The sequence below is a fragment of the Bos javanicus genome, chromosome 7, assembly GCF_032452875.1.
Source record: "Bos javanicus breed banteng chromosome 7, ARS-OSU_banteng_1.0, whole genome shotgun sequence".
In the NCBI taxonomy this organism is placed as follows: Eukaryota; Metazoa; Chordata; class Mammalia; order Artiodactyla; family Bovidae; genus Bos; species Bos javanicus.
In genome coordinates, this window is record NC_083874.1 from 7,915,010 (window position 1) to 7,942,745 (window position 27,736).

The window sequence follows — 27,736 nt, forward strand, 5'->3', positions numbered from 1 at the left end:
TTGATGTTGTCTGTGGCAATATGAACTTGGAGAAGGAGAACAAACATGATCGCAGATCTGTGTGTGCTGTGGTTATCATTTCCGATTGTTCATTGCTGATATATAGGAAAGTGGTTGGCTTTTGTACATTAACCCTATATCCTACAACTTTGCTCTAATTGCTTCTTAGTTCCAGGTGGTTTTTTTGATTCTTTCAGATTCTTTGTAGATGCAATCATGCCGTTTTCAAATAAAGACAGTCTTGTTTCTTCCCAGTCTGTATTCTTTTTATTTCCTTTTCTTAATGCATTTGTTAGGACTTACAGTACAGTGTTGAAGGATTGGTGAGAAAGGACATCCTTGGACTTCCTGGTGGTTCAGTGGCTAGGACTCTGCCCTTCCAGTGCAGAGGGCCCAGGTTCTATCCCTGGTCAGGGAACTAGATTCCACATGTCACAACTAAGAGTTCTCATGCTTCAACTAAAGATCCTACATACCACAACAAAGATCGAAGGTGCTGAGTGCCACAACTAAGACCCAGTGCAGTCAATAAATAAATAATAATAAATACTGAAAGAAAAGAAAGGACATCCTTGCCTTGGTCCAAGATCTTAAGGAGAAAGTGTCTAGTTTCTCAGTAGGAAGTAGATCCTGTGATTGTGATAAGACAAAATCTGGCCACAGGAACTCTTGGGAAAGCCCCCTGAGGCACACTTGGGGTGGGCAGCGGGTGGGGACTCAGCAAAGGCTTCTTGAAGGAGAGTGGTGTGCTAGGATGGGGAGCTGTGGAGAGCAGGGTGTTTTTAGACAGGGAAGGCCTAGTATAGTGAAAAGAAGAAGTCAGATGTGTTAGAATGGTACATATGTGAGTAGCAGCAAGCATCTTTTTGAGAAAGATGGGGACTAGGAGGAGGATTCTGGCTAGAATCCTTGGGCTCCTGTCATGGGCCCAATGCCCTGAGATGCCAGGGACAATACCTGCAGACTGCAGGAGGAGTTTAGTTGTGGTGCAGCTTCCTTCAGCATGCTGGTTCTCTAGTGTGGGCAGACTCTACCAAGGTTCGGCTTCAACTCTGTGGCTTGTTCCCTGGGCCACTGGCCCTATTCGTGGCACCTCCAGTCGGGACCTGATTTTGAAATTCTAAACAAGATGAAGTAGTATGGTATTAAGTGTTGAGACAATTGGGGAAACGATCATAACTGAAGAATAATCTTATCTTTTCTCTTTTTAAAAACAGATGTGTTAGTTCTTTGTTCTCTGGCCTCGGGTCTGGGACAGCCTGCCCCACCATTCATTAGCCTTAACTGTATCCATGACTGCTTTGCCACTTCACCACACAGGACCTAAACTCCAGGCTTTGCGTCACACTGACTCGCTGCATCCTGGGAATGAATCTTGGATGTCAGCCAGATATTAGAGCCCTAGGCTCCAAGGAAATCAGCCTGTTCACTTTGGATTAGTCCTGGCATCCAGCCATCTTTTACAGCATTTTTCCCTGGGAACCCAGCAGAGACATCCCAAGAGCTGACTTGATGAACCTTTGGAACAGGAGCCTGCCCGAGGTTGCTGTGGTATACTGAGAAAACTTTTCTGGGAAAAAACAGTGGAAAGAGGGAAGTTCCACACCCAGAAACTGGCCCTGGAATTATAGTCAAGTTTCAGTTGTATTCAGTGCTGGCAGTGGAATCTTATTCCTCTTCCTGTCCCCTTGGCTTCTGGATTGGAAAGGAAACGAGGACCCAGGAAATCTGCACAAGGTGGTTTTCCTCCTAGTTGGCGGAGATCACAGATGGTCTGATAGATGTATTTGTAGAGGCCAGCATGTCTTTCTCTTCCTCTGTGAACTTGCACCTTCAGACCTTTATTTTATCAGTTACAGCTGAAGAAATGCAGGGGGAAGGAGAACCTTAGATTTTGGTGTTTTCATTTGTGTTTTACTCAGCATACAGTTTGAGAAAGTTGTTGTGAAGTACATTTGTGAGCACTCCAGACCACTGGTGTGTCCTAGCGTTGGCACCCCAGCTCTTGGTTTGTACAGTGGGTCAGTCTTGCCTTGACTGTTCAGAATCCCCTTGGGAGCACGTGAGACTCCTAATACTTGGCCCTTACCCAAGACTCTTGTCACTGGGCTCTTTGAGGAGGGGCCCAGGCGTCTTTATTTTCTTTCCTTTTTTAAACTATTTTCCAGATGCTGCCAACTGTACAGGTCTGTAAATTATTGTTTACCCAGATATCACCCCAAGTCGAGTACTGAGTATTGAGAATCTGGAAGCTGCACAGTCTTGTGAAGAGAGACGTACACTGGGCAAGTCACAGACTCTTCTGGGCATGCTTGGCTTAAAGTCACTGGTTTAAATCTGGTACTGGATTTTTCCCTTGCTATCTTCGTTGTAGAGCACCTTCTTAGTGTGAGGACAGAGGGAATGGTGGTCTGGTTTATTATTAAAGCCCAGTTAACTATTTGGGCTATATTTGGGCCTTGTTAAAATCTGGAATGCAGGCCCCTGACTGACTGAAGTGTTGAAGCCGTTTCTGCCAGTCAGTTGGAGATGGACCACGCTCTGAACAGAATTACCAGCATCTCTGTCCTGAGGCAGAGAGCTGGGCCCTCACCATTGCTCACACCGCCACTCCTCACAGTAGTAAAAAGCTAGGAGCAATGCAGATGTCCACTTGATGAATGGTTGAACAAAGTGTGGCATCTCCATATAATGGAGCATTAGTCAACTGCGGAAGGAAGGAAATTCGGACATTTGGTTACAACCCGGACAAACCTTAAAGACCCCGCCAAGTTAGAGAAGCCAGGCCCAGAGGACAGACGCTGTGTGATCTCACTTAGGTGAGGTACCTGCAGCAGCCTTATTCGTAGAGACAGGAAACAGAACACTGGTTGCCAGGAGTTGGGGGAGGGAGGGGAGGGGGAGTTCTTGTTTAATGGGGACAGAGTTCATGTTTAGAAAGATGAAAAAGTTCTGGAAATGGATGGTAGTGGTGGTTGAATAACTGTGAATGTACCTCGTGCTATGGAACTTTACACTTTAAAATTGTAAACCTTATGTATATTTTACCACAATTAAAAAAAAAATGCGTGTACCTTACCTCTTCCAGGTGACTAGCTGTATATTGATCATATTCACTGCAGACTAATGGCTTCTGGTCTGCACGGGTTGCCTAAGGCTGTTCTTCTCTGCCATGGTGGCAGTTAAATCGTTGGCTCTTTTTTCATTTAGTAAACCTGCGTAATTGTCTCCTTGTCTGCTATCGCATTGCCAGCTGTTGCTTCCTCCTGTGCCTTCAACTGCTCCTCTCTGCTTTCAGTGGGCTGCTTCTAATCTGGTGTCCTGGGAATGGAGATAAGCTTGTCTTCTTAGTGGTGTTGGGCTTTGTGGTAGCCTTACCCGATGCCACCCTTCTGGGCTTTCAAGTGGCCAGAACCACCCCCCTCTTCCAAATAGCCACTGTGGTTGTTGGGTTTCACGGTTTTCCCAGCTTAGGTTTTACACTGTTATCTGAGGTTCAGCTAATCTTGTTTTGAGTTAAAGGTGACTTTATTATTCATGGATTTTTTTCCATCTGGGTGTTATTGACTCGAGTGCTGCTTCTCTTGGCCCCCTTGAGCTGCTGGCATCGATGGTAGATGGCTGTTTTCAGGACCCCCGGGTGTGCACTGGCATGGTGGTCTTGCATGAACCAGCCCTTGCAGGGGCACTGAAATCCAAAAGGAGGTGCTCACCCTCCGCCCTGCCTGGTGAGGAGGACGGATGTGCTCGCCTTCCTTTGCTGGGATCCTCTGCGGCCTGAAGACTGTGAAACCCAAGGCCTGGGCCGCTTTAGGTTGGGGTCTTTGTGCTTTTCTCATGTGCTCACAGTGCTGTATTTGGCAGGTTTCTTCACAGCCCATTGCTCAGTCCAAATAATGACAAAGACTTTCCAGCAGCAAAGAGGAGACCCTTAGGGTGTAGATTAAATTCCCCGAGTCAGCAGTCATGGATAGGGGTTGTGAAGGCACCTCTCCAGGTGAAGGCACACTTTGCCTTTGGCACATGGGAGCTGTGAAACTTCTGAGGATTCTGAGTAGGTGATTAGGATAGGGAATGTGTAACAGTAATACCCCAGTTATTACTAGGGTACTCTCTTTGACCTGCTTTCCTAATTAAAGGTGGAATATGTTTGTGAAATGAAAAATCAGGCTTTGATCAACTGAGAAGTTATCATTCGGCAAGGCTTACAACTGTGACATTTATTTAGGGAATCATTTTGTTTTTAGTTACTAAGTCCTGTTGCACTGCATAGTCTGTGGCCTGCCAGGCTCCTCTATCCATGGGATTTCCCAGGAAAGAATACTGGAGTGGGTTGCCATTTCCTTCTGCTGGGGATTTTCCTGACCCAGGGATTGAACCTGTGTCTCCTGCATTGCAGGCGGTTTCTTTACTGCTGAGCCACCAGGGAAACCCATAATTTTGTTATTGCCACCCAAGTAACTGGTGTACCAGAAGGAACTGCATTCTTCTGGCTGTAACAAGGTAAACCTAGGATTTGCTGTCTTTGTATCCTGCCTGAGGGGTGGAATCAAGGATGACTTGCCTCTCAGACATGACTCTTTGCAGGAAAATATGCTGTGTAATAAATGTGAATGGGCTTCCCAGGTGGCCTTAGTGGTAAAGATCCTGCTTGCCAATGCAGGAGACATTAGAGACACTCGGGTTCAATCCCTGGGTTGGAAAGATCCCCTGGAGGAGGGCATGGCGACCCACTGCAGTGTTTCTGCCTGGAGAATTCCATGGACAGAGGAGCCTAGCAGGCTGCAGTACATAGGATCACAAAGAGTTGGACACAACTGAAGTGGTTCAGCGTGCATGCATGCAATAAATGTGTAGGCAAAAAGTGAATTTGTAGTATGAACTGGCTTAATGAGTTCTTTTGTCTTATATGTAAATTCTGTAAGGTAAATGAATTCTGTCCTTTTTCAGTATCTTTAAAGGTGAGCCTGTCATGGGATGAAAGCTGTGGTTTTAAGTAAGCCACAAGCCCCTGAGTTCAAAGTAGATAGACCTGGGAAACCATCTTTAGAGTAATTTGCACATGAATTAGATATTTTAATGGAGAAAATTTGTCAGCTAAATTCCTTGAATACATCATATAGATGAAATGGGGAGAGCTCAGAAACCACAGTCTTGCTTTTTGTGAAAGTCCCAAGGAGTAGTTACTTTTAAAAGCTCCAATGCCATATGCCCCCTATCATTTCTTTTTTCGATATACATCACATAATTTTAGTTGTTATTTTAGTTCTTGGTTGCCTGTCTGTCTCCATTGCCCCACCTCTCGGCCAGAATGTAAGCCCATGAGGGTAGGTGTCTTCATACTGAATCCTCAGAGCCTGTAGAATTAAGAGATACACAGTAAGGTGTTTGTTGAAAACTATAGCAAATCCAAAGTTTTCACCTAAACTAGGAACACCTCAAATGACAGGGTTATACCCAGTCATCCCCAGGCCTCTGCTGCTTGGCCAGACTGGACCAGTTGGTTTTCAGCTTGTTCTTAATCTTCAACATCATCTCCTTACATACTCACACAACACAAATACGTGTTATATTAGCATATATCTGTGTAGTGAATGAAGCAAAAGTAAGAAGCAGGACAGGCCAGATAGATACTGGTTAGTGAGGAGAGCAGTAGTTGGATCACAGGAGCAAGTTAACAAGAAAGAGGAGCAAGCTCAGCCCTTTTTGGAACCCCTTGATTTGGGGTTCTGCGGGGTCTGGAGTACCATTGTGCCTGTCTCTTCGTCTAGGTTTGCTGGGGACCGTTAACCTCTGTAATGCAGTAGGCTTTTCTCTTTTTAAAGAACACTTTTTAAAATGTTTCAAATCATGCCTTGGGTTGAAGTCAGATCCATAATAGCTTATATCTCTGTCCTTACTCACTAGAGGAAGTGAGCCTAACTCACTAGGGAAGTTGAATCCACTGGGAGTTAAAGCTTATGCTTTCAAATATGGGTCCATATAAAAATGGAATAAATCAGGAATAAAAGAAGACTGGGCTTGGAGTGGGAATGTGTGTGCATGAGCTCTGTTGCCTCTGGTACGTGTGCCCAGGCTGGGAGCAGGGTGTGGAGGGTCCTGGTCAGGAGGATAGTCGGGCCAGGTTGGCTGTATTTCATGGGAGGGTCTTTCACAGGCCTGGTGTTCTATGTTTGTGTTGAGTGAAATTTCCCTTTCTTCCCCAGACCTGGAGCACATCGGTTTGAGTCATGTTCTTGGTATACTTGTACCCATTTATTTTTAAAGGGATTTGAGTTTGAACTGGGTTTGATAAGGGTTTTTCTTCTTAAGCACCTATGGTGCATTTCTACACCTGAAAGTATAATACATTTTGATGCCATTCCTATGGCAACCAGTGAACTCCAAGGGAACAGATTCTATTTTTGTGCTTTAACATGGTAACAGGATTAGTGAAGGCACATCGAAAATGCCATTATAAGTTTGTTGCAGTTTGAAGAGAATTTAAATGGTCCAGCACCAAATTTTCAACATTGACTTCATTTGAGTCCACTTCCAATAATCCATCTGCATGGCAGTCAAGTTAGTCTGGTTTTAAATGTCATTTGGTTGGGTGGTGGGGGTGTTGATGGAAGCTTATTTTTAATCCAAAATGGGTCTTCGGTAAAATGTCCATTCTCTGGGTTTCAAAACTTTGTTTAGAGGTTTCTATCATTGGGGATTCTTGTGTTCAAGCATGTAACTCTCTACCCCAGCCTGAGCCTGGAGATAGGTGATTTTAACTTATCTTGCCTCTTCAAGAGACAAAATAAAAATGTGAATTCCTTCCCCAGGAAGCCGTCCTTGACCTGAACCCCTTGCTGAGGTGGTGGTGGCATATGGAGAGAGAGTGCCCTGGGCCTTCCTCTCTCTGTGGATATGGTCTTGGCAATGGGTGGTGCCCCAGGGGGAGAGAGCAGTGGCCTCCACAAACCACACCTTTCCCAGCTTCCATTCTCTTGATTTCATCAGCTTGAGCTATCCTGTTAGCAGTTTGGGGTTGGGGAAATGCTCGCCTATTTTCTGATTTTAAGTTGGTAAGAAGCCTAGCTCTCTGCTGGAGTCATTTGGAGGCATCTTGGTGAAGCATCTCTACCCTCGCTGGCTCTGGGTGCTAATGTCTAAGCTGAGAAATGGGGGTGGGGTGGAGGGTGAGTTGGGGACGTGGAGTTGAACAGGGCAGCCAGAGGTGGAAGTTATGAAGCTATCCTGAGATGGTTCTGCACTTTGGTTTCCCCCACTTGTTGCAGAGACTGTAGCTCACATGTTGCAGCTTTTCATGTTAAGGCCTTGCCTGCTCCAGCAGCCTTGGCAGGGTGGAGAGCCAGGTGGTGATTTTCACCCTACTCTGGAGGGCTGAGGACGCAGTGCCTGTTCTCTGACCTTTCTCTCCTCATAGCAGATGGCACTGCTGCACGCTCTCCTTTCCCAGTGAAAGAGCTCATTCATGCCATTCGTTGAGGGTGACTCTGAGCTCTGCCTTCCTCCATCTGCCTGGGTCGGTGCCCTCCACCCTATTCTGAAGCCACCCTCACGGGCTGACTTCCTCACATCCGCCTGCTGCAGCACACGATCCTGCGTAGCACCAGCTGCTGAGGCCAGAACAAGGGAAATACAGAATGGCTCCGCGCTCCTTTATATTAGTGGGAGGAGCCACCCGAGTTTGTGGAGGGCTCAGGGCAGGGTCAGTAGTTCTGGCTGAATTCTGCCTGTGTCTCACAAAACAGCCTCTGGGAAGGAGCTGAGTTTATAACTAAAACTTGTGTTCTAGTCCCCTCCCTCTAGTTATGAGGACCGTGGGGGCCCTGCAGGATCATAGCCCAGGCTCTGGAATCTTCTTTGAAATTTATTTTCTTCTGGGTTTTTTGCCTTGATCTAAAACTCTCCTTCGGTGTCTTGATGCTTTAAAAGCCTTTGTGTATCTCACATTTAATGTTTTCTGACGTATTTTCTACTCCCTCCCCTTTCACACCCATTATTCAACTTTGGGAGGACAAAATTGTATGGTTTGAGTCCCCCTACCCTCACCCCAGGTTGCCAACCGCCTCATTGAAAACCCAGGAGCAGCCGTGATGCCTGAGACCGTGACCCACACCTACTGCCTCTAACCTGTTTCTGTGGTGTCGCCATTCAGGAGGCTGCTGATTCCAGTGCCTCTGTCTACCTCCCTGGCAGGGATTTCAATTTGGGGCACTCTCATCTCTGGGCCGGAGAAGGCAATGGCACCCCACTCCAGTGTTCTTGCTGGAGAATCCCAGGGACGGGGGAGCCTGGTGGGCTGCCATCTATGGGGTCGCACAGAGTCGGACACGACTGAAGCGACTTAGCAGCAGCAGCATCTCTGGGCACAGTGTCCTGAATGGCCTCACTCAGCCTGGCTACTCTGCTGTGCTGTGCTCTGCTCCTATAGCCAGATGCAAGTCTGTCGTGTGATGGCTCATCAGTTAATTCTGGTCTTCCTTTGGGCCTCAATGGCTGGGATTTGTCCCCTTAAATTATCTTTGGGTCTGACCCCATCCTCCGCATGCATCTGCCCTGCCCTGCCCCGCCTTGGTGCTTTGTTCCTGCAGTAGCCTCCATGATAAATTTGCTCTCCAACCCCTCGGTAGTGTTCCCAAATTGTGGGATGCCTAACCCCTAAGTGGAATGACTTTGGCGAGTGCCAGGGCTAGCAGTCCTCATGAGAGAGGGGCCTAGTTACATTTTCAGTCTCCCACAGTGCTTCTGTTCACTTTGAGGAAAAAGTGTCAGCTGTTGTTAATCTCCCTTGGTGCACTTCCAATGCCAGTGAGAATCTTGGGCCAGTAGTCATGCCAACATTGCTTTCATTGTCCTTCTTTTTACACGGACTTTCTCTTCATAGCAGCTGGTGCTTGTTTTTAAGTTAATGACTTTTTCTTTTATTTTTGAAAATTTTCATAGCTTCAAAAAGTAGATTCACCAGTTAATATTTTGCCACGTTTGTTTTATTTTTCAGTGCACAGGTTTCCTCCCACCCCAGTCGTTGAAAGTAGGTTGCAGATGTGATATTTTACCTCATGTACTTCAGCAAGCATCTCTTTCAGAATAAAGGTGTTTTCGTGAAAGCAGGGACTCCCAGCAGATATTTGTGTATCCGTGTTCATAGACGTATTGGTCATAATGGCCAAAATAATGGCCAAAAGATGGAAGCAACCCAAGTTTCCATGGAGGGATGAATGAAAAATACAGTCTATCCACATGATGGAATATTATTCAGCCATAAAAAGGAAGGAAATTCTGATACATGCTACATGTATGAACCTTGAGGACATTATGTTAAGAAAAAGAAGCCAGTTACAGAAGGACAAATGCTTTGTGATTCCACTTACATTAGGTAGTGAGAGTAGTTGGTTTCATAGAGACGGAAAGTAGAATGGTGATTACTAGGAGCTGGAGGGTGGAGGAAATGGAGAGTTAGTGTTTAATGGGCGTGGAGTTTCGATTTTGCAAGATGAAAAGCGTTCTTGAGTTGGACAGTGGCTATAGTTGGCCAACTGTGTGGTTGTGCTTAGGGCCACTCACCTGTGTGCTTGCGTGCGTGCTCAGACGCTCCAGTCATGGCCGGTTGTTTGTGACCCCCACGGGCTGCAGCCCGCCAGGCTCCTCTGTCCCTGGGATTCTCCAGGCAGGAATCCTGGGGTGGGCTGCCATGCCCTCCTCCAGGGGAGCTTCCCAGCCCAGGGATTGAACCAGTGTCTCCTGTGTCTCCCGCGTTGCAGGTGGATTCCTTACCCACTGAGCCACCTTGCAAATGGTTGTAATGGTAAATTTCATGTTATGTGTATTTTGCCACAATAAAAGGATAAATAATATAAAAGGCTACTGAAGTTTTTATTATTTTTTTTTAAATAAGGGCATTGTCCTATTAAACCACAGTAAATATTATGGAAAATCAACAATAATTGCATTCCATATTAAGAATTCCCATGTTGTCTCAAAAAATGTCTGTCTCCCATTCAAATAGGTTGACACATCACATGTGATATGTTAGCATTTTATTTTAAATAAATATATTTAAATTTATAAAAAGCAAGTTGATGTAATGTGCAGGTGAATGGGTTTGAAATCGCTAGGGTCAAATGTGTATAGTGATCTGGGCTCTTTGGCCCCAGAGCTGAGTTTCTAACATGACTGCCCCAGCCTGCCTAGCTTCTACAGGAGGAACCTTCTACATCTTTACAGTCAAGGTCAGTACTAACCTCATCAGGCTTTTAGGCCTCATCAAAATGTGGTACTGCGACTGAGGAACTGAATTTTAAATTTTCAATGAATTCTAATTAAAAATTTAAAACTGGTGCCACCATTTAGTTTTGGAGAACTTTTTAAGTATGTTTGGAACATCTTGGGCACGTGCATCTATTTTTTTCTTTCTTTGGCCATGCAGCATGGTATGCAAGATCTTAGTTCCCCGACCAGGGATCAAACCCATGCCCTGTGCAATGAAAAGGTTGGAGCCCTAACCACTGGACCTCCAGGGAAGTCCGTGAATCTGCTTTAAACATCAAACTTTATAAAATGTACACACAGATCAAATATTTTGAATGAAAATTTAGCTCCTGAATTGAGATGTGCTGAAGGTGTGGAGTACACACCAATTTAAGACATTTAGTATGAAAAATGTAAAATGTCTCAGTTTCTCTTATGGTTACACATTGAAATGGAATTTTGAGTATATTGGGTTCCACGAAATATACTGTTAACTTCACCTTTTAGCATTATAATCTGGCTACAAGAAAATGAAGGTGCTTGAATGGTCACATTTATTTCTGTCAGACACATGTAGATAGGATGTAGGAGTGAAGAATCTTTTCCTCTGTGCGGCAGCCTGCACTACCATCTTCTACCAGGTCCTTCTCTGACTTCTGAAGACTCCTGAAAACTTTTGGGCCCTGCTGTTTTTTTTTGGTGAATTCTCAGCTGGATTCTCTTTCTCACTTCTGTCCTGTCTTAATAAGGCCTGGGAGCACCTAAGCCCTGGGCACACCTCTTGAAGCCTTTGCTTCTCCACTGAGTGTTAGACTGGTGGAGGGAAGGGGCCCAGCCACATCTCATCTGTGTAAGGCGTGTGGGGGATGGGAGTTACATGGCAGCCCATCTGTGTTCCTGGTTAAACGGGTGGAGAACACTTCTTTGCTCCTCTTCTGTCTAGCTCTTGGCCCCAGGTCTGAAGCTGCACAAAGTTTGGGGATCGTTGGTGGGAGTGCACTGAGACCCCGGAGAAGATAGTGGGGTCACTGGCCCTGTTCAGCTTTGCTCTCTTCTGGGTGAGATGTACCTGGCATGGAGTCTAGAAGAACTCAGAATTCCAGAGAGTTATGTGGAGAGATGGGGAAGGGCCAGGGGCCTCAATCTGCCCAGCATGTGGGTCTCCAGCTTTCCCCATGCACTGGGAAAACCAGTTACTAAATCCAGTGAAGGCAGTTGGCATTCCCAGCCAGAGACGTGTGTGCACACATTTTTTTAATTCAGTCATTCTGTGCACTGGGCCTTGGTTTGAAGCTTCATGTGGGGTGTATGTTAGTTCCACATCCTTAAATATTTTTCCTGATATTAATAGAAAAGTGGCAGAGAGTTCCAGGAAATACCGTGGGTTCATTGGGAGTGTGGTAGTCTATGCACTGGGGCAGGGGTTTTGGCTTCTGATGGGCTGAGAGCTCCTCACCAGTGAGCAACCCTTACTTTCCCAAGTGGACACTGGGGACAAGCTGACCTGATTGTGTCTAGCAGGGAGTAAACTTGGGTTGTGCAACAAGATCTGAGCCTGTGAGATTCTGCTGCAGCTGAGGTTCCCCAGGGCAGAGCACTGCCTGTGACAAGACCCCCCTGCCCAGAGCACAGTGGCTGAAGAGATCATATGTGCCTGGTGAGGTTTGACCTTTTTCTCTCCAGCACCTGTATCCACCTTCCTGTCTGTCAGAGTTGGGGTACTTGACTTCTGTGAATCAGCTTTTGGTGGAAGTTAGGTGGAATTAATGACAAACAGAAACATCAGTTTTTACAAAGAAACATCCCTGTCACCTTTTTTTTTTTTTTGCTTCCCTTGCTGTTCTCATCTAAAGCAGTGTTGAGTTTTGTCCTTGATTGGCTTTGTACTCGGAAAGTTACTGAGATCTAGAGGAGGTTGGTTGTTTAAATCCACACGTCCTTCTCAAGCTGACGTGGTGAGATTGTGAGGGCAAAAGTCAACACTGAATGTTTCCTGAGGGTAGAGACCTCCTTGCAGTGCATGGAGGTGGCTTGCCCTTGCCTGAGAGAAGCACCTGTCTGAAAATCAGTGCATTTTGGAGGCCAGGGCCCCTCGGTCTATTTGCCTGGGGCAGCTTGACTCTCAGAGCACCAGCCTTTTCCTGTAGCCTTGGCAGTGGATGTCTAGTTCAGACACTGTCAGCTCTCGCTATTATTTGAGTTCTGTACCTGGTGAAAGGTGAGGGGAACAGGTCATCCTAGCTGGATCCTCCTCTTGAGAGTGCCTGCTAATGACAGATAATTCCTTTTTCTGAGATTTTTCTTTTAAAGTTCAGCTTCACAGTGAAGGTCAGAGGGTAGTATCATTAAAGAAGAGGTCACCCATAAGCGTTGGCTCTTCATCAAGGTAAACAGGCTCTCCTGCTTCGCTAAAGCCCAAGTCAGTGTGTGCCCTTGTCCTTGATTGATGCATCTGTTCCTGCCTCCTTGGTGGTCATGGCTGAAGATGTTGGGGTCATGGTGTCTTGGGAAGCTCTTGTGTTAGCCCTCTTCCTGAGCCCCATTTGTCCCCAGTAAGTGTAGTTTTAAAAAATATTTATTTAGCAGCACTCAGGGTCTCTAGTTGTAGCATGTGAACTCTTTAGTTGTGGCATGTGGGCTCTAGCTCCCTGACTAGGGATCAGACCTGGGTCCTCTGTGTTGGGAGCATCGTCATAACTGGACCACTAGGGAAGTCCGAGTTAAGTGTGGTTTTGAGTCTCCCTCTCAGCTTCCATTCTGCTGCTTTGGAGAGAAGCTTAGAGCCATGATAGGCTTTTGTGGGATATCTCCCACCTTGTTAGCTTGGCCTTCTTGTGGAGGCTGCTTCTCATTTCAGGGAATGACTTTATGGGAAAGTTGGTTGGGATGTTGCTGTTGCCACTTAAACAAAGCAGACCTGTGTGCCTGTGAGCTGGCATGTTCTGGAACATTTCAGCCACGGACAGTAGACTGCCTCTCCCCCGTGTGGTGCTTCCTGTTGCCTGTTGCAGGTGGTTCATCATCTGCACTTCATACCTTCCTCTTGGCCTCCCAAATTCCCAAACAGCTCGACTTTGACCACTAGCTTGAAGGTTAACACTAACGTGTTTTCCTGGTGTTTGGTGTTCTAGAAATACCACAGTTGTCTTTCTTGTACTAGTTTTAGTTTTAAATTTTGTTCATGAGGATCATGAACTTACATTTTATCTTTTTGTTGGAAATGGGAGGGTTATAGAGAATCAATGTGACAGTTACAGAGAACCAGTGTAGCATCACCCTCAGAAGCTTTATGGTCTACATGCAGGTCACCCGTAATACTACGTCAGCCTCGTTTGGCTAATCCTAGTTTCTCAATTCTCAGACATTTTCCTCATTTCAGTACTTTCTCTGTGTTGTGAAATGAACACCATCTCTCATTCTTGCTGCCTTGCAGATTATTCAATTCTGCATTGTTCCCTATGCTTCCTTCCTACTGGGAAACTCTCATCTAGGCAGAGGAAGTGCCTGGCCTCTCTGCCTGCCTTGGCTTTGCGGTCTGCATGTCTCTGGCCATATTGGAGTCCACCTCTCAAAGCGAGCAGGAATTTTCTGCATGAAACAACAGTCTGTTCTGTTGGCATTACGTGTTGTAGTGTGGGTTAATCTTAGTGTTACATACATCAGAACAGCTCTTTTGGAAAATAAAATCACTAAAAATAAAAGGTTTAAAAGTAAAGGCAGATAGAATAGTAGTAGTAATAACTTTAAAAGAGGCAACCAGAAGAAAGTATTACTCTTACCTTAACCTATGAAGGGCACAACCTTAGACCTAGGTCTGTGGGAATGGAGAGTTTGAATTAATGGCAGATTGTGTTTCTGTCAGTCTTCCAGCCTCTGATTTACAGACTTGGGCAGGTCAAGGCTGCTTTGAGAAGCAGTGTCTGGAGGCCAGCTCACCAGGTAAAGAGGTAGACAGATCAAAAAACCACCTCAGCAGAGGTCAGTGGGGATTTGTGAGAGGGGGGGCATATTGTTGGTTGGTTGGTTTTTAAATGTAAGTAGGTATAGTCATGGAGAAGGCAATGGCACCCCACTCCAGTACTCTAGCCTGGAAAATCCCATGGATGGAGGAGCCTGGTGGGCTGCAGTCCATGGGGTCGCTAAGAGTCGGACACGACTGAGTGACTTCACTTTCACTTTTCACTTTCATGCATTGGAGAAGGAAATGGCAACCCACTCCAGTGTTCTTGCCTGGAGAATCCCAGGGACGGAGGAGCCTGGTGGGCTGCCGTCGTCTATGGGGTCACACGGAGTCGGACACGACTGAAGCGACTTAGCAGCAGCAGTAGGTATAGTCACCCACAGAGCTGCCACCATGTCTCACTTCCATTTTATGGTTTCATGTACGCACCCAGTTATCTGTCTTTACCTAATTTCATCTGTAATTGTGTATTCTGCTTTTCTAACATAGCACTCATGTTACTTAAGAGTTCCTTCATTTTGACACAAAGTCTAGAAATCTATGAAACAGGGGTTGCAAACTGAGGCCTGCCGACTAGTCTGAATTTTACTGACACACAGCCACCGTTCCTCGTCCCAGGATTGTCAGCAGGCTGCTTTCATGATACAGCAACAGCAGAATGAAGTGTTACAAAGACTGTTTATCCTGCATAGCTGACTGTTTTTACTCTCTGGGAAAAATTAGCCTCCCCCTGCTGATGTATGTTTTAGTAGTTTTAGTCTTGTCCACATCAAAGTTTTGTTTTCTTTTTAACTGCCTGCCCATCTCAGGAACACTTTAAATTCACAAATCATCTGTCCAGATTTAACCATCAACACCATGATGTAAGCCGTATGTAACAATGGAGCCTTTTATTGGACCTCCAGCTGCTGGCAGCTTTCATAGGGAAGCTAAAGATGGTACACATTTTTCACTGCCCCTAATGTAATGTTTTTGCTGATTGGTTTCTAAAGCAGAGCGAGTGGATTTCTGATTGGCGGGGTTGTGGCCTGCCCAGCCTTCTGGGTCCTGGTCTTCCGGCTGCAGGGTCCTCATGGGCCTGGTTCCCTCCATTGGGAGACAGAGAGCATGAGTGAGTCTGTGCATGCTTAGCAGCATGGCTGACTCATTTCCACCTGGAGCTGCTGGGCTCAAGGCAGCTGCCAGCTTGATTCTGAGGTGATGGGGCCCTGTTTGGCAAGTCCAGGGGTCAGGGCATGTTCAAGCTGCAGGGAGGAGGATTAAGGCTTCTGAGAGCTTCCTCAGTGCACAACCACTGGCCAGCCTCCAGACACCTCAGTCTGGCTGATGACATGATTGCTGTTCTCACCAGCCGTCTGAGCCGGTCAGATGGAAGAGTAATCCTGTTTGTGCTTCCCCACCGACACAGATTGCACAGTGAAATGGGCTTTCACTGTGAACGGGAAGCAGCTTCTCCTCTGGGACCAGGAGGAACATGCTTTCTGATATTGGTGTTCCGTAACCATTGTAACTAACATTTCAACAAAGATGTTCCTAGGACAGGCTACGATTTGCTGCACATTAACTAGTATTGAAAAATTGCCAGGTTTTTTTGTTTTTTTTTTTTAACCAGAATCAAGGGCCCCTATCGCCTTCAGTGTCTCCTTCTTATAGAAGAACCTTGTAGTAGTGAGGAGGGGAACTCCTTTGTCTGAAGGGTGCATGCTCCTGTCAGCTTATACTTTCAAGAGATGCTGGGGTCATCTGGCATTGGCCAGCTTTTTTTCTTGGCATGAAACCAGTTAAAGCCACAGCCCCTCCAGCCCTTTACTGCTTGGGAAGCATAAATAATTTGGTCTCCGCTCCCCTTGACCCTGCTCCGCATGGCATCAGCAGGGGAGTGTGCTGCTGATTTCACCTATGATGTTGTCCAAGTCACAGATGGCCAGGTGCTGTGAGAGTTACCTTGACTTTGGTACATTTGCAGGGGTTTAATTCTTCAGAAGCTAACCTCATTTACTTGAGGGTCATGTGACATTGAGCTGCTTCTGCAGAGAGAGCAAGTCTGTTGATTAAAATACATGCCAAGGGCTTCCCTGGTGGCTCAGTGCTAAAGAATTCGCCTTCCAGTGCAAGAGACACAGGTTCAATCGCTGATCTGGAAAGATGCCACATGCTGCAGAGCAACCAAGCCCCTGTGGCACCACTATAGAGCCAGTGCTCTAGAGCCTGGGAGCTGCAACGAGAAGCCGCTGCGGTGAGAAGCCCGCACAGCACAGCTGGAGAGGAGCCCCTGCTTGCCTCAGCTAGAGAAAGCCCATGCAGCAACGAAGGGCCAGCACAGCTCAAATAAATTTTTTAAGAAATAACATACCAGGATATGGAAGTGGGGTGCCCTCAGCCAAACCACACGCTCTGGGCCCAGCAGTTGACTGGGCCTTTGCCCCTGGGCTTCATGAACAGAAGCAGCTGTGAAACAGAGCAGTCAAGAGACACACAGCCCTGGCTGACCTCCTGCTGACCAGACCAGCACCCATTATGCTGCTTTGTTGCCAGGACGATGAAAGTCTTGCCTTGAGGATTAAGTGAGTGTTCAGTACAGGGCATCAGCCCAGGAAGCAGCAGTTATCTGCTGACAGGCTTTTCTAGGTCCCAGCACAGATGTTGAGTATTGTCACTGTATCTCACAGGAGAGTTTGTAAGGCTTCCCAGTTAACCTGCACTGCTCCTGCCTTCTCTGGCATCTTACTGCCTATGTGCTTTGTCACTTTAATTCAGAGGTGAGTGAATGGATGGGAAGGAGTCAAGGTGGGGTCACTGGGTTTGTGGGCCCTCTGGGAGGTCAGGAGTTAAGGTGGAACTGCAAATACAAAGTGTAACTGTCAGCCTGTCTCCAGAGACAGAGCTGGGACTAAATCTCCAGGAATCAAGTCTTTCTCTTGTCCTCTCTCAGTTACTTACAGAAGCCTAGACCCAAGCCTCTCCCGTGTCTGTCTCGCCTCCTACTAATCTCCAGGAAAGAAAATATTTCTGTTGAAATTTGAAAAACATTACAGTTGTATTGTCTGCTAAACAGTGTCCTTAGATGAGTTGGAATGATAGCAAGCAATATTCTTCACAGCAGGAGTAATTAATCAGGGGACTGTAAACATAGGAAAAGAACTGGCATTTTGGACTTCCCTGGTGGTTTACTGGTTAAGAATACAGCTGCCACTGTGTAGGGGACAAGGGTTCAGTCACTGGTCCAGAAGATTCCACATGCTGCCAGGCAGCTAAGCCTGTGTGCCCTAGAGCCTGCGCTCTGCAGTGAGAGAAGCCACTGCAGCGCAAAGCCTGCACACCAGAACTCGAGAGTAGCCCCCTCTCGCCACTAGAGAAAGCCTGCGAGCAGCAATGAAGACCCAGTGCAGACAAAAATAAATAGAATTGACATTTTAACTTTTATTAGTCAACCCAGAGGTTCCCATACTTTAGTTCACGGCAAAAGTAGCGTATCACTTTTTTTAATCATGATATTAGGCCACAGGGAATACCTAACAAGCTTGTTTAATGGATAGTTAGGTACAAACAACAAAGTAAGTACTAATATCCCAACAACAGTTTACACCTGTTTGAAGAAAACACATGAATTGAAAGGAAAAAATATTATGTTCTTGCATTACTACAGCCAGTTGCTTATGGAATATGTGTGCCTGTTGGCTACAGCACAACTCCTTAAACCTTAGAACTACAACCTTAAGACATCTGTCACCCACGTTTTGTATCCTGTGTTGAATTTTACATGGTACAGCCGTCCCTTGGTATCTGTTGAGGATTCCGTTTTAGGACACACAGCCACACAATCACACCCACTGCCAGGCACCCACATCCAGAGGTGCTCGAGTCTCTTACATTGCAGCAACATGGATAGATTAGAGATTATCATGCTGAGTGAAGTAAGTCAGAAAAAAAACGAATATCATATAATCATTGCACATATCATTTCTCTTGTATGTGCAATCCAAAGAAATTGATAAAAGTGAACTTAGTTATAAAACAAATCAAATCATAGATGTAGAAAACACTGTTAGCAGTGGGGGGAGGGGGGAGGGTTAGATTGGAAGATTTGGAATGACATACGCACTGGTCTATATAAGATAGAGAACTTTTAAGGACCCACTGTGCAACACACAGAGCTCTACTCAGTACTCTGTAATGACCTTTACAGGCAAAGAGTCTAAAGCAGCGTCAGGGACTTCCTGGTGGTCCAGTGGCTTGGACTCTGCACTGCCAATGCAGGGAGCTCAGGTTCGTTCCCTAATCAGGGGACTAGATCCCACATGCCTCAGCTGGGAGTTTGCATGTTGCGACTAAAGATCCCACATGCTGCAGTGAAGATGGAAGATCTGTGTCCTGCAACTAAGACCCAACACAGCCAAGAAATCAGTATTAAGAAAGAGTTGGTATACGTATAAATGGAACTGATTCACTTTGTTGTACAACAGAAACTAACACAACATTGTAAATCAGCTAGACTCCAATAAAGAAACAAAATTTGATGGCATAGTGTTTGCATATAACCAACTGCGCGTCCTGTCCTATACTTTAAATCATCTCTAGGTTATTTATAGCTAATGCAAGTAAACATTATGAGAGTAATTTAGACAGTGTAAATTCTGTGTTGCCAGTGCATACCAGTTCAAATTTTGCTTTTTAGAACTTTCTAGAATATCCCCCCCCCCCCCATATTGTTGATCTGCTGTTGGTGGAATCTGCAGATAAGAAGGACCAGCTGTATTTGCTTTTTATGACAGTAACTGCTGAATGCAGGCTTTGGAAGATGGGACATTGTTGAATATAGTAGGGTGTAACATTATCAATTACCTTGCACTGATAGTTCCCACTGTGACACTCTGTGGTGCCTCAACAGTCAGTCTTTGAACCAGGACACTGACCATCCAGGTTTTCTTCATCTTTTTCTTCTTCCTCTAAACTGGGAACATGCTGTAAGATAACTGTTGGGAGTAGATCCAGAATTGGACACCCTGTGGGGTCTTTGAGCCTTCTTTGGGTTGAAAACAATAAGTGAAATCCTCTTCCTGTCCCTTGACCTTCCCCTGTCTCAGCTCAGTACCTGGTGGCTCCTGCCTCTTAGCCACAGGTGAGTGTGGAAACAGGGGACAGCATTTTTGAATCTTTCAGCTGTAAAACTTTGGTTGAATTAGTTGAAGGCCATTTATACTTTGTCATGAGAATTAATAAATTCCTCCATATCTGCAGATTGATAAGTTTGACTTTTCAGCCTCCTCTCTCTAAAGAGAGCTCTGGTGCTGAGAGCTGTTCATTTCCTGTGGGACTCAGGGGCAGACAGAGAGCCACCCTGTGTTCACACTCGTGATTTACCGTGTCCCTGCGCATCCCATCTTCTGCATCTGTAAACAGCATGCTGCGGTGTGCAGGTATAGTTGAGGATGAAACTATATTCCAGGCAGGAATGAGATTCTTTATAGTCTTTACCTCCTGGTGTCCCTAGAATCAGACCTCAGTGCCTCTTCCACCCCCCTTGCCCCTTTCACTGTCTTCCCTGCCCCGCAGTCAGGGACTTAGGGAGGACACGAGGCCAGCGTGGCCACATGCTCCTGTGTGTCCTCCTCTCGGCTCTGCACGTGCACTGGTGTCTCTCCTGCCTCCAGGCCCGTGCCTGTGTTACTGCGTCAGTGGCACCTTCCCCAGGCCATCACAAGCCTTGTCTCTCTCCACATTCCCCACCACAGGCGTGCCCTTCCTCAGTGTCAGTGGTCACAGCAACCCTGCCATTCTTTTTCACAGTACTCGCCCAAGTGTTGCTTAATCACTTGGAGGACATCATGTGGACTACAGAGTCCCCAAGCGTGGCTTGTAACTCAGATGGGATGCATTGGCTGAGCAAGTGAGACTATAGGAGTCACATTTTCCTTGTGAGAATGCTAGCTGGTTTCCTTTTCCAGAGTTTTGAAATTGAACTAGAAGCCCCAGAGTAACTGACCATTGTGTGTGGTCAGTGTAGGGTGACTTCGGTACTTGAGTCATTCAGTAAACACCTGTGTGTTAGGAGGACAAGAGTGAAGTAAAGATGGCCCTAGGGCTCCCAGCTGCATGTATAGGGGAGGCTGACCATCAAAACCATGAGACAGATCAGGGAAGCACCAGATACAGCAAATGAAGGTCGTGAAGGTGACAAGAGAAGGAGCCCGTTGTGGCCACCGTGTTGTTCGGAGTATTGATACTAGGCGCTGGGACAGTGCAGGCTAGGGGTGACTACTGTGGGACCAATGTACTTGAGATGGCAACCCAGTTGGATCTGTACCTTAGAAAAGGCATCCTGGCTCTCACACAGCGCTGCTCACCAGTGCCTCTCTTTCTTGGCCCATAACAGATTAGAGATTCTTGGTTTCCCTGGTGTTCTTGCCACAGTATGAATGAATGGCTTCTCAAAGTTTTCTAAGGAGTTTACTTGCCCAGTTCTTACAGGCTTGAAAGGATGTTTTGGTTTCTGTCATAGACGTACTGGTTTAAAATAGAGATGAAGCAAAGTTAAAGGGTCAGATTTTCTGTAGAAAAAGTATTCATTTTTTTGAGCAGAAAATTTAACTTCCTTGGCCCAAAGGCCCCTGTGGGCCTGCCTTGAAGGTGAAGGAAAATGGTTGTGTCCAGAGTTCACCGTCCTTTGACTTTGCTGAGAGTCCACTTGAAAAGAGAAAAGGCACAGCCCAGCCCTGAAGCTTTAGAAGTCATTTACTTTGACTCCCTCTTGCCTTGGGGACACTGCTTGAAGATTTCCAGGATGTCATTACTTAATGGAAAACATGGGGCTGATTCCTCCTGGTGGGATGTGCTTGGCTCCACCCTCTGGCGGCTTGCATTCTTGTAGCCCATAGAGCTCCACTGCCCTAGAGCCAGACTGTCTCCTTCAGGGTGGGGTGGCTCCTGTCCCTTGCTTGCTGTAACTCACCTGGCTCGGGCTTGGCTGTGTAATTCTAGAGCTTCTTTCTGGGAGAGATCTAAGGAGAAACCAGACTGTGCATCAATCTTTATCCTCATAGCTTAATTCCTCCCTTCATCATGGGTCACAGTTAACATTAGTCCCCTTGTGCTCCTCTGGACATGTTGGTCCTGCTGCATAGAAACCCTCCCCCAGCCAACTCCACGTGCTCTTTTTTTTTTTTAAATAAATTTATTCTCCATGTGTTCTTAGATCCCACTGACATATTTCCTTCTCTGTGTGCTGCCCCTCTGTCAACGCTTATGTCCCGCACTCAGCATATCTTATATCTCTGTGTATCTTGCTCATGGCCACCAAACTCAAGGCTCCTGGCCAGCTGGTGTGTTGCCTGTGTCATTTGTCCTTCTGTCTCCCTCGTATTGGCCCAAAACCCCAGTTTCTGTTTCTGCTCAGTAAATGATTACCTCCATTCACTTACCTGTGGAGGGCTTCAAGGGAACGCTGCATAGTCTCCGCCGTCTTGGGGATGCCTCTCCATCTTCCCTCCCTCTTCCAGCAGTTTCCTGCACATTTTCCTAGCCTACTGGCTTCCCTGGGCTTCCCTAGTAGCTCAGCTGGTAAAGAATCTGCCTGCAATGCAGGAGACCCCCAATTCAATTCCTGGATTGGGAAGATATCCGCTGGAGAATGGATGGGCTACCCACTCCAGTGTTCTTGAGCTTCCCAGGTGGTTCAGCTGGTAGAGAATCCACCTGGAATGCCAGAGACCTGAGTTTGATCCCTGGGTTGGGAAGATCCCCTGGAAAAGGGAACATGTACACATTCCAGTATTCTGGCCTGGAGAACTCCATGGATTGTATAGTCCATTGGGTCGCAAAGAGTCGGATACGACTGAGCGACTTTCACTGGCTTCCCCACCGGCAACCTGCAGTAGGTCTCGCCTGGCTCCCCTCTGAAGAGGATCACAGGGCAAGACCAGGTTGCCCTTACAACTCCTACTTAATTTTTGTCATGTCCTATCTTGATACTTGTATCCTTTACTGTGTTGTTTTTTTAATCAGTTTACTGTTTTGTTTATAGTACCTTTATTTTGAAAGGAAACTAAATCAGGAGTCACGCGTGGATATTCAGTTACATTAGAAACCATGAGAGCAAAACAGTGTTGTTAAATTTCATCCAGAAAATAGTATTATTGTCTGCTGACACCTCTAAGTGTCACTGGTACAAACAGGAGCATTTCTTAGCAATCAATGCTGGGGTAAGAATAAAAAGAAATGAAGAGGGGAATAAGTAATTAAATGGCAGCTACCTAAAGGTGGTCTGCATTCGCCTGCTGCCGTCAGGGACGCAGTTCTGTGAACTCGCCTGCCTGAACTTTGCCATGCCTTATTACTCTGCGGGTGGCTGTAAGACCTAGCTTCTGTGAGATTGAGGTCCTGTTCTTTTATCAGCTAAACCTCAGAACTAGAGAAATTTCTTCTCTTCCTTGTCACTCACTTCAGGAGTGAAGGCATGCTTTTTGTGTGCAAGGTTCCACGTGCGGCCAAATGCAGCTTCCAGGGGGCCGCCCTCCACATCCTGCTTCACCTGAGGTCAGCAGTGACATGCTCTCAGCCAGATTCCTCCCTTCCTCCTGAGTCACACTCAGTGTTGGGTGATTCAGCTTAAGCCCTTGTCCTCTCCACCTCTGTTCTCTGAGCACTCTTTCTGATGACTCCACACCTTATCCCACCCAGCCTTTGGAGGCTTCGCCTCCCTGAATCTGTATGTGACCTCCTTCCTCCTTTCACTGGGGTGTGTTTACTCACCTTAAGGCTCCAGTGTCCACCCCGTCCTCTCCAGGCTCCCAGCCCGGTGTGCTTTATGTACCTCCCTCCCATTAGGAGCACCTCCATCCCCACTGTCCCACCACAGCTCATTGCATGACACGTTTTCAGGACCACATGGCCCTTAGTTCTGGCCATACTTGTACCAGAAGTCCCCTTGGTGGAGAAAGGAAAGTGCCTTGTATCCTCAGAGCCTGAGGCAGACCTATCCTGTAACGTCTGCCTTTGAAAACTATTGTATTTCAGTAGTTGTGGTCCTGAGAGCTTGTTGTGCTATTGCAATATTCACTGGCCCACCAGCAGATTAAGTTGCTTCTGGAAATGCCCGTTCGTGGTCCTCAGCTCCTAGCACACTGCCGTCATGGCTTGGAGGATGCTTTCCGCAGGTTGCTGGCCCATCAGTCTCCATCACACTTTTATGCCGGACACCTATCTGGTTTTAACTCTGGGTGCCCCTTCTTCATCTCCAGCACCATATGTGCAGGAGAGGTACCAGGAATCAGCTTTGCACGTGCAAAACCCCTTTTCCTGTAGGCGTTGTTAGAACTGGGTTGGTGTTCTCCTTGTAGAGAGCTTAGAGGTTGCTGTAGGAGCTGTCCCTTCCTTCTTGGGTCTTGGGAGTTACCTGGAGGGCATAAACCTTAAAGTCTTACTGGCATATTGGGAGCAGCTGGACATCATTGAATAGATGCATGACCACCTCTAGACACCTAACTGGCACTGCTGTAACACACCCTTTCTCTAGCATTGACAGTATTGACCTTTCCTGTGAGTTAAATGATGAATCACTTACTCAGAGTGATGGGTTTTTGTTTGAGTGATTGGTATCCCATCTCAGAATAGGCAAATGGCACTCTTTCCTGGTGGTTCAGAGGTTAAAGCATCTGCCTGCAGTGCGGGAGACCTGGGTTTGATCCCTGGATCGAGAAGATTCACCCGAAAAAGGAAATGGCAACCCACTCCAGTACTCTTGCCTGGAGAATCCCATGGACGGAGGAGCCTGGTGGGCTACAGTCCATGGGGTCACGAAGAGTCGGACACGACTGAGCGACTTCACATTCACTTTCACTCTTAAGTTTTATATCTATATGGTGAAAGGGGGTAGAGAACAGTGCTTCCTCTTAAAGCAAACAAGGATTCAGATCCCTAGGATCCACAGTCTGCCATGTGATGGCCATGGGCTCCCCACGTGGGTTCCTGCCCCCGCATCAGCCTTTTCTTCGGAGCAGCGCTCTCTTCTTGGGTTGTCTAGCCACTTGATAGCTAGGTCTGTAGTCAGCCAGAGCACCCTGGAAGGAAAGCGGTCTCCCTGGCCATGTTGGCTTTGTCAGGCCTCAGACCAAGAGGTTCAGCTCTCCACCCCCTCCACGCCATGACGGACTTCACTACTGAGTTGCTTTTATGTAGTGAGTTCTCACCTTGTGCATTTAAAAATTAAGTGATTTTCCAGTCCTTCCTTGGAAGGACTGATGCTGAAGCTAAAGCTGAAATACTTTTGGCCATCTGATGTGAAAAGCTGACTTATTGGAAAATACCTTCTTGCTGGGAAAGAGTGAAGGCAAAATGAGAAGGGGGCAGCAGAGGATGAGATGGTTAGATAGCATCACCGACTCAGTAAACTTGAATTTGAGCAAATTCGGGAGATACTGGAGGACAGAGGAGCCTGGCTTGCTGTAGTCCGTGGGGTCACAAAGAGACATGACTTAGTGACAGAACAACAACAGTAACATTTTGCCAGAACTGCATTTATGGAAACCATTGTGAAAACCTTGTTTTAAATTACACTTGGACTGAACCAGAATGCCTAGTATGTGCTGAGCGTCTTCCAGAAAGAAAGCTGGGACAAAGCGAGCCAGCTTGCCCCATTTTTTCTTATCCCCTCTGCCTGCCAGAGTCCTGTTGTCCCTCTTTGCCTAAGCCCTTGCCTGACTTCCTCAGCTACGGAGGTTTTCTTACCCTCACTGAACTCCTGGATTTATTACTGGAGTTGCTCGTTACATGGAAGCAGCTCCTGCCTCACTTTCTGATTGTTCCTTCTTGCTAGTAGTAAAGTGTCAGAAAAGTACTGCACAAGAGTGCAAATGATCAGTACGCTTTTAAGCAGATGTTTCTTCTCATTAAAAGAATGAAAAGTAAGGGGTGGGTTAGTGTGTTTTCTGAGGGGCCGTTTGACATTAAAAACATGAACCCACTTCCCTGTGGTTGTCCTATAGAATAACTGGACAGGTGCACAAAGCCACCGTTGCAAGAATGTCCATAGTATGGCTTGAAGCAGGGGTTGTTGGGGGCAGTGCATGGACAGAGTGCTAATAAGGCACTGATTGGGGTGGGGGGAGGTCACATGTACTGTCCCCCACCCCAAGCCCCCAAAGAATCACAGGAAGTGCCCCTCTATCCCTTTATAAACAAACTTTGAAAAGCTGGTTAATAAAACAGTAGGTCAAGTATGGATTCATTTTTATGTTATCAGCAGTTACCGTGTGGTATCTCTTTAATCTCCAAACCTACATTATGTAAGTTACCAAGAAAATATTTTTCGTAAGTGTGAGCACTCAGCAGCGGACTGTGTGGGCTAAAAAAGGTTCAGGCAGTCTGGCCTTCCTGCTTGGCCCCCACTCACCAAGTACAATTACCGACGTGGCTAAATGTTTCATGAGCCACAAATATAAACAAAAATATTAATGAAGAGATAATTTGAGGCTTGCAAATCATCCTCTCTCACAGTGTCCACTAAAAACTCAGAGGTGAAAACTTGGTTTGTTGTTTATTATATCCACCTTCCCCTGAACTCCTTAGCTCCCACAGCCCTTTTCAGCCCCTGGCTGACTCGAGACTCCATGGCCTGGCCCTCAAAGTTGATTCCTGGTTCTCTTCCCTACTGGATGATGAATCTTTGAGGGGAGCAGACAGTGGGGCCCTTTTAGTCAGTGCCTGGAGTGTCTCTCCAGCCGACCCAGTCGGTCTTCATCAGAGGGGCTCGGCCTTTGTAGGCCACAGCCCTCGGGGCTGTGTCATTGTGAATGGCTCCGCTCTACTGCCTCATCTCTGACAGTGGCTTTTCCTTTGTAGATTGCCCAGTGAAGAATGTGATGGGATCAGTAGCATGTCTGCGGAGAGTGGCCCTGGGACGAGATTGAGAAATCTGCCAGTAATGGGGGATGGACTAGAAACTACCCAGATGTCTACAACGCAGGCCCAGGCCCAACCCCAGCAAGCCAACACAGCCAGCACCAACCCCCCTCCTCCGGAGACTTCCAACCCCAACAAGCCCAAGAGGCAGACCAACCAACTGCAATATCTGCTCAAAGTGGTGCTCAAGACACTATGGAAACACCAGTTTGCGTGGCCTTTCCAGCAGCCTGTGGATGCCGTCAAGCTAAACCTCCCTGTGAGTAATCGGGGCAGGGTCCAGGGCTGCCTTCCTCCAGGTCTCCTCCTGTGTTGCTCCTGTAAGGATGGATTGATGGGAGGGTGGAGCCAAACTCCAGTATCCTTGAGTGAGGGGTTTTAGCAGTCCTGATGAATGGAAGTGGGGAAAGAGAGAAGTGCTGACTGAATTAAATAGTAACTGGTTTCTTTGATACTACGATTTTGGGACATGTTGTGTGACGAGATTGAAATAGAAGTGGAGGGTTGCTTGCAGATTGCCCTTGCTTCGGGGGACTTGAAGTGGGGTCACTTGGTGGTCCAGGCCCTCCCTCCACAGACTTGGTTGGCCAGACCGACCCAGTAGGTTCAGCAGACGTGGTTGGTCAGATTCTGAGAAGAATTGGCTTGCTGCAGTACCTGTTCTGGTACTGGCATCCTCGTTGTCACCCAGAGCATGGGCAGGGAAAGGTGGCAGGATGGAGCCAGGTACACGGAGGTGGCCTGGATTGAAGAGGGGTGTGTTGTGGCCATGTTACACCTGCTGTTATTCTTTTGTGCCCCTGTTCCTCTCCTTTTTGCTTTGTGAGTTCTCTGTTTGCCCACATTGCTAGCAAATGGCTCTGGAAACTCAACTTCTGCCTTTAACTGAACCTTGGGGAGGAAACAGGATAACGTGTTAATTTTTTCTTTCTTCAAAGCATCAAGGACTAATTGTCTTTAAATTTTCTTCTGTTGTTTGCCAAATCCCACACACACCTGGACAAGGGCGTTGGAATTAGATGATTGTTGCAGCTGACCCAGATGTGAATCTGCGAGGCAGAACTGCACTGGTGCAGGACCCCAGCCTCTGCCGGGCACTTGGTCTCAAGGAGGAGGGACCCATCAGTGCGACCTTCCTTGCTTGACGGTCGCTGTATCTCTGACAGCTGTCCAGTACTGTCTGTCCGTTGAATACCCATCGTGTGCACTCAGGAGGAGAGTCAGGTGGGGGTGCTGCAGGCTCAGGTCATGAACTGGTGGAGGAAAGCCGGTGGGAACAAAAGAAGGGTCCTCATGGAATCTGGGCTCCAAAGGTCTCTCTCCTCATTGACCACAGAGGCATTGAGCCCATCACTGGAAGGAGGCTCTTGGGAGAGCTTGCGGTACCAGCTTCTAGCTAGACTAAGGAGTGGGCTGTGCAGGATCCACAGGTGAGGTGACCTTCCTAGAGCACATGCAAAGAATGGGGAGAGAAGGCACTGCAGTTGGAATCCAAGGGGGCCCACAGCTTTTATAGCACTGGAGGGAGCAGGAGGCTAGGAGGGTCACCAACAGAGAGCAGCCTCTCAGGTGTCCACATCAGAGACTACAGGAAGGTCAGAGAGCTGAGGATTCCACCCTGACCCTCCTGTTGGC

At 47.0% G+C, this 27,736-nt stretch overlaps 1 protein-coding gene across 2 annotated transcripts in view; it reads left to right on the forward strand.

Annotated features, from left to right (window-relative positions):
• The window catches only part of BRD4 (bromodomain containing 4), an 87,586-nt gene that overhangs the window by 27,759 nt on the left and 32,091 nt on the right, over positions 1 to 27,736 (forward strand). For both annotated transcript variants that reach the window (XM_061421789.1, XM_061421790.1), the window contains exon 2: positions 26,042 to 26,360. In XM_061421789.1, the coding sequence (XP_061277773.1) occupies positions 26,076 to 26,360 (285 nt within the window). In that variant the 5' untranslated portion in view covers positions 26,042 to 26,075. The remainder of the gene's footprint in view (positions 1 to 26,041; positions 26,361 to 27,736) is intronic.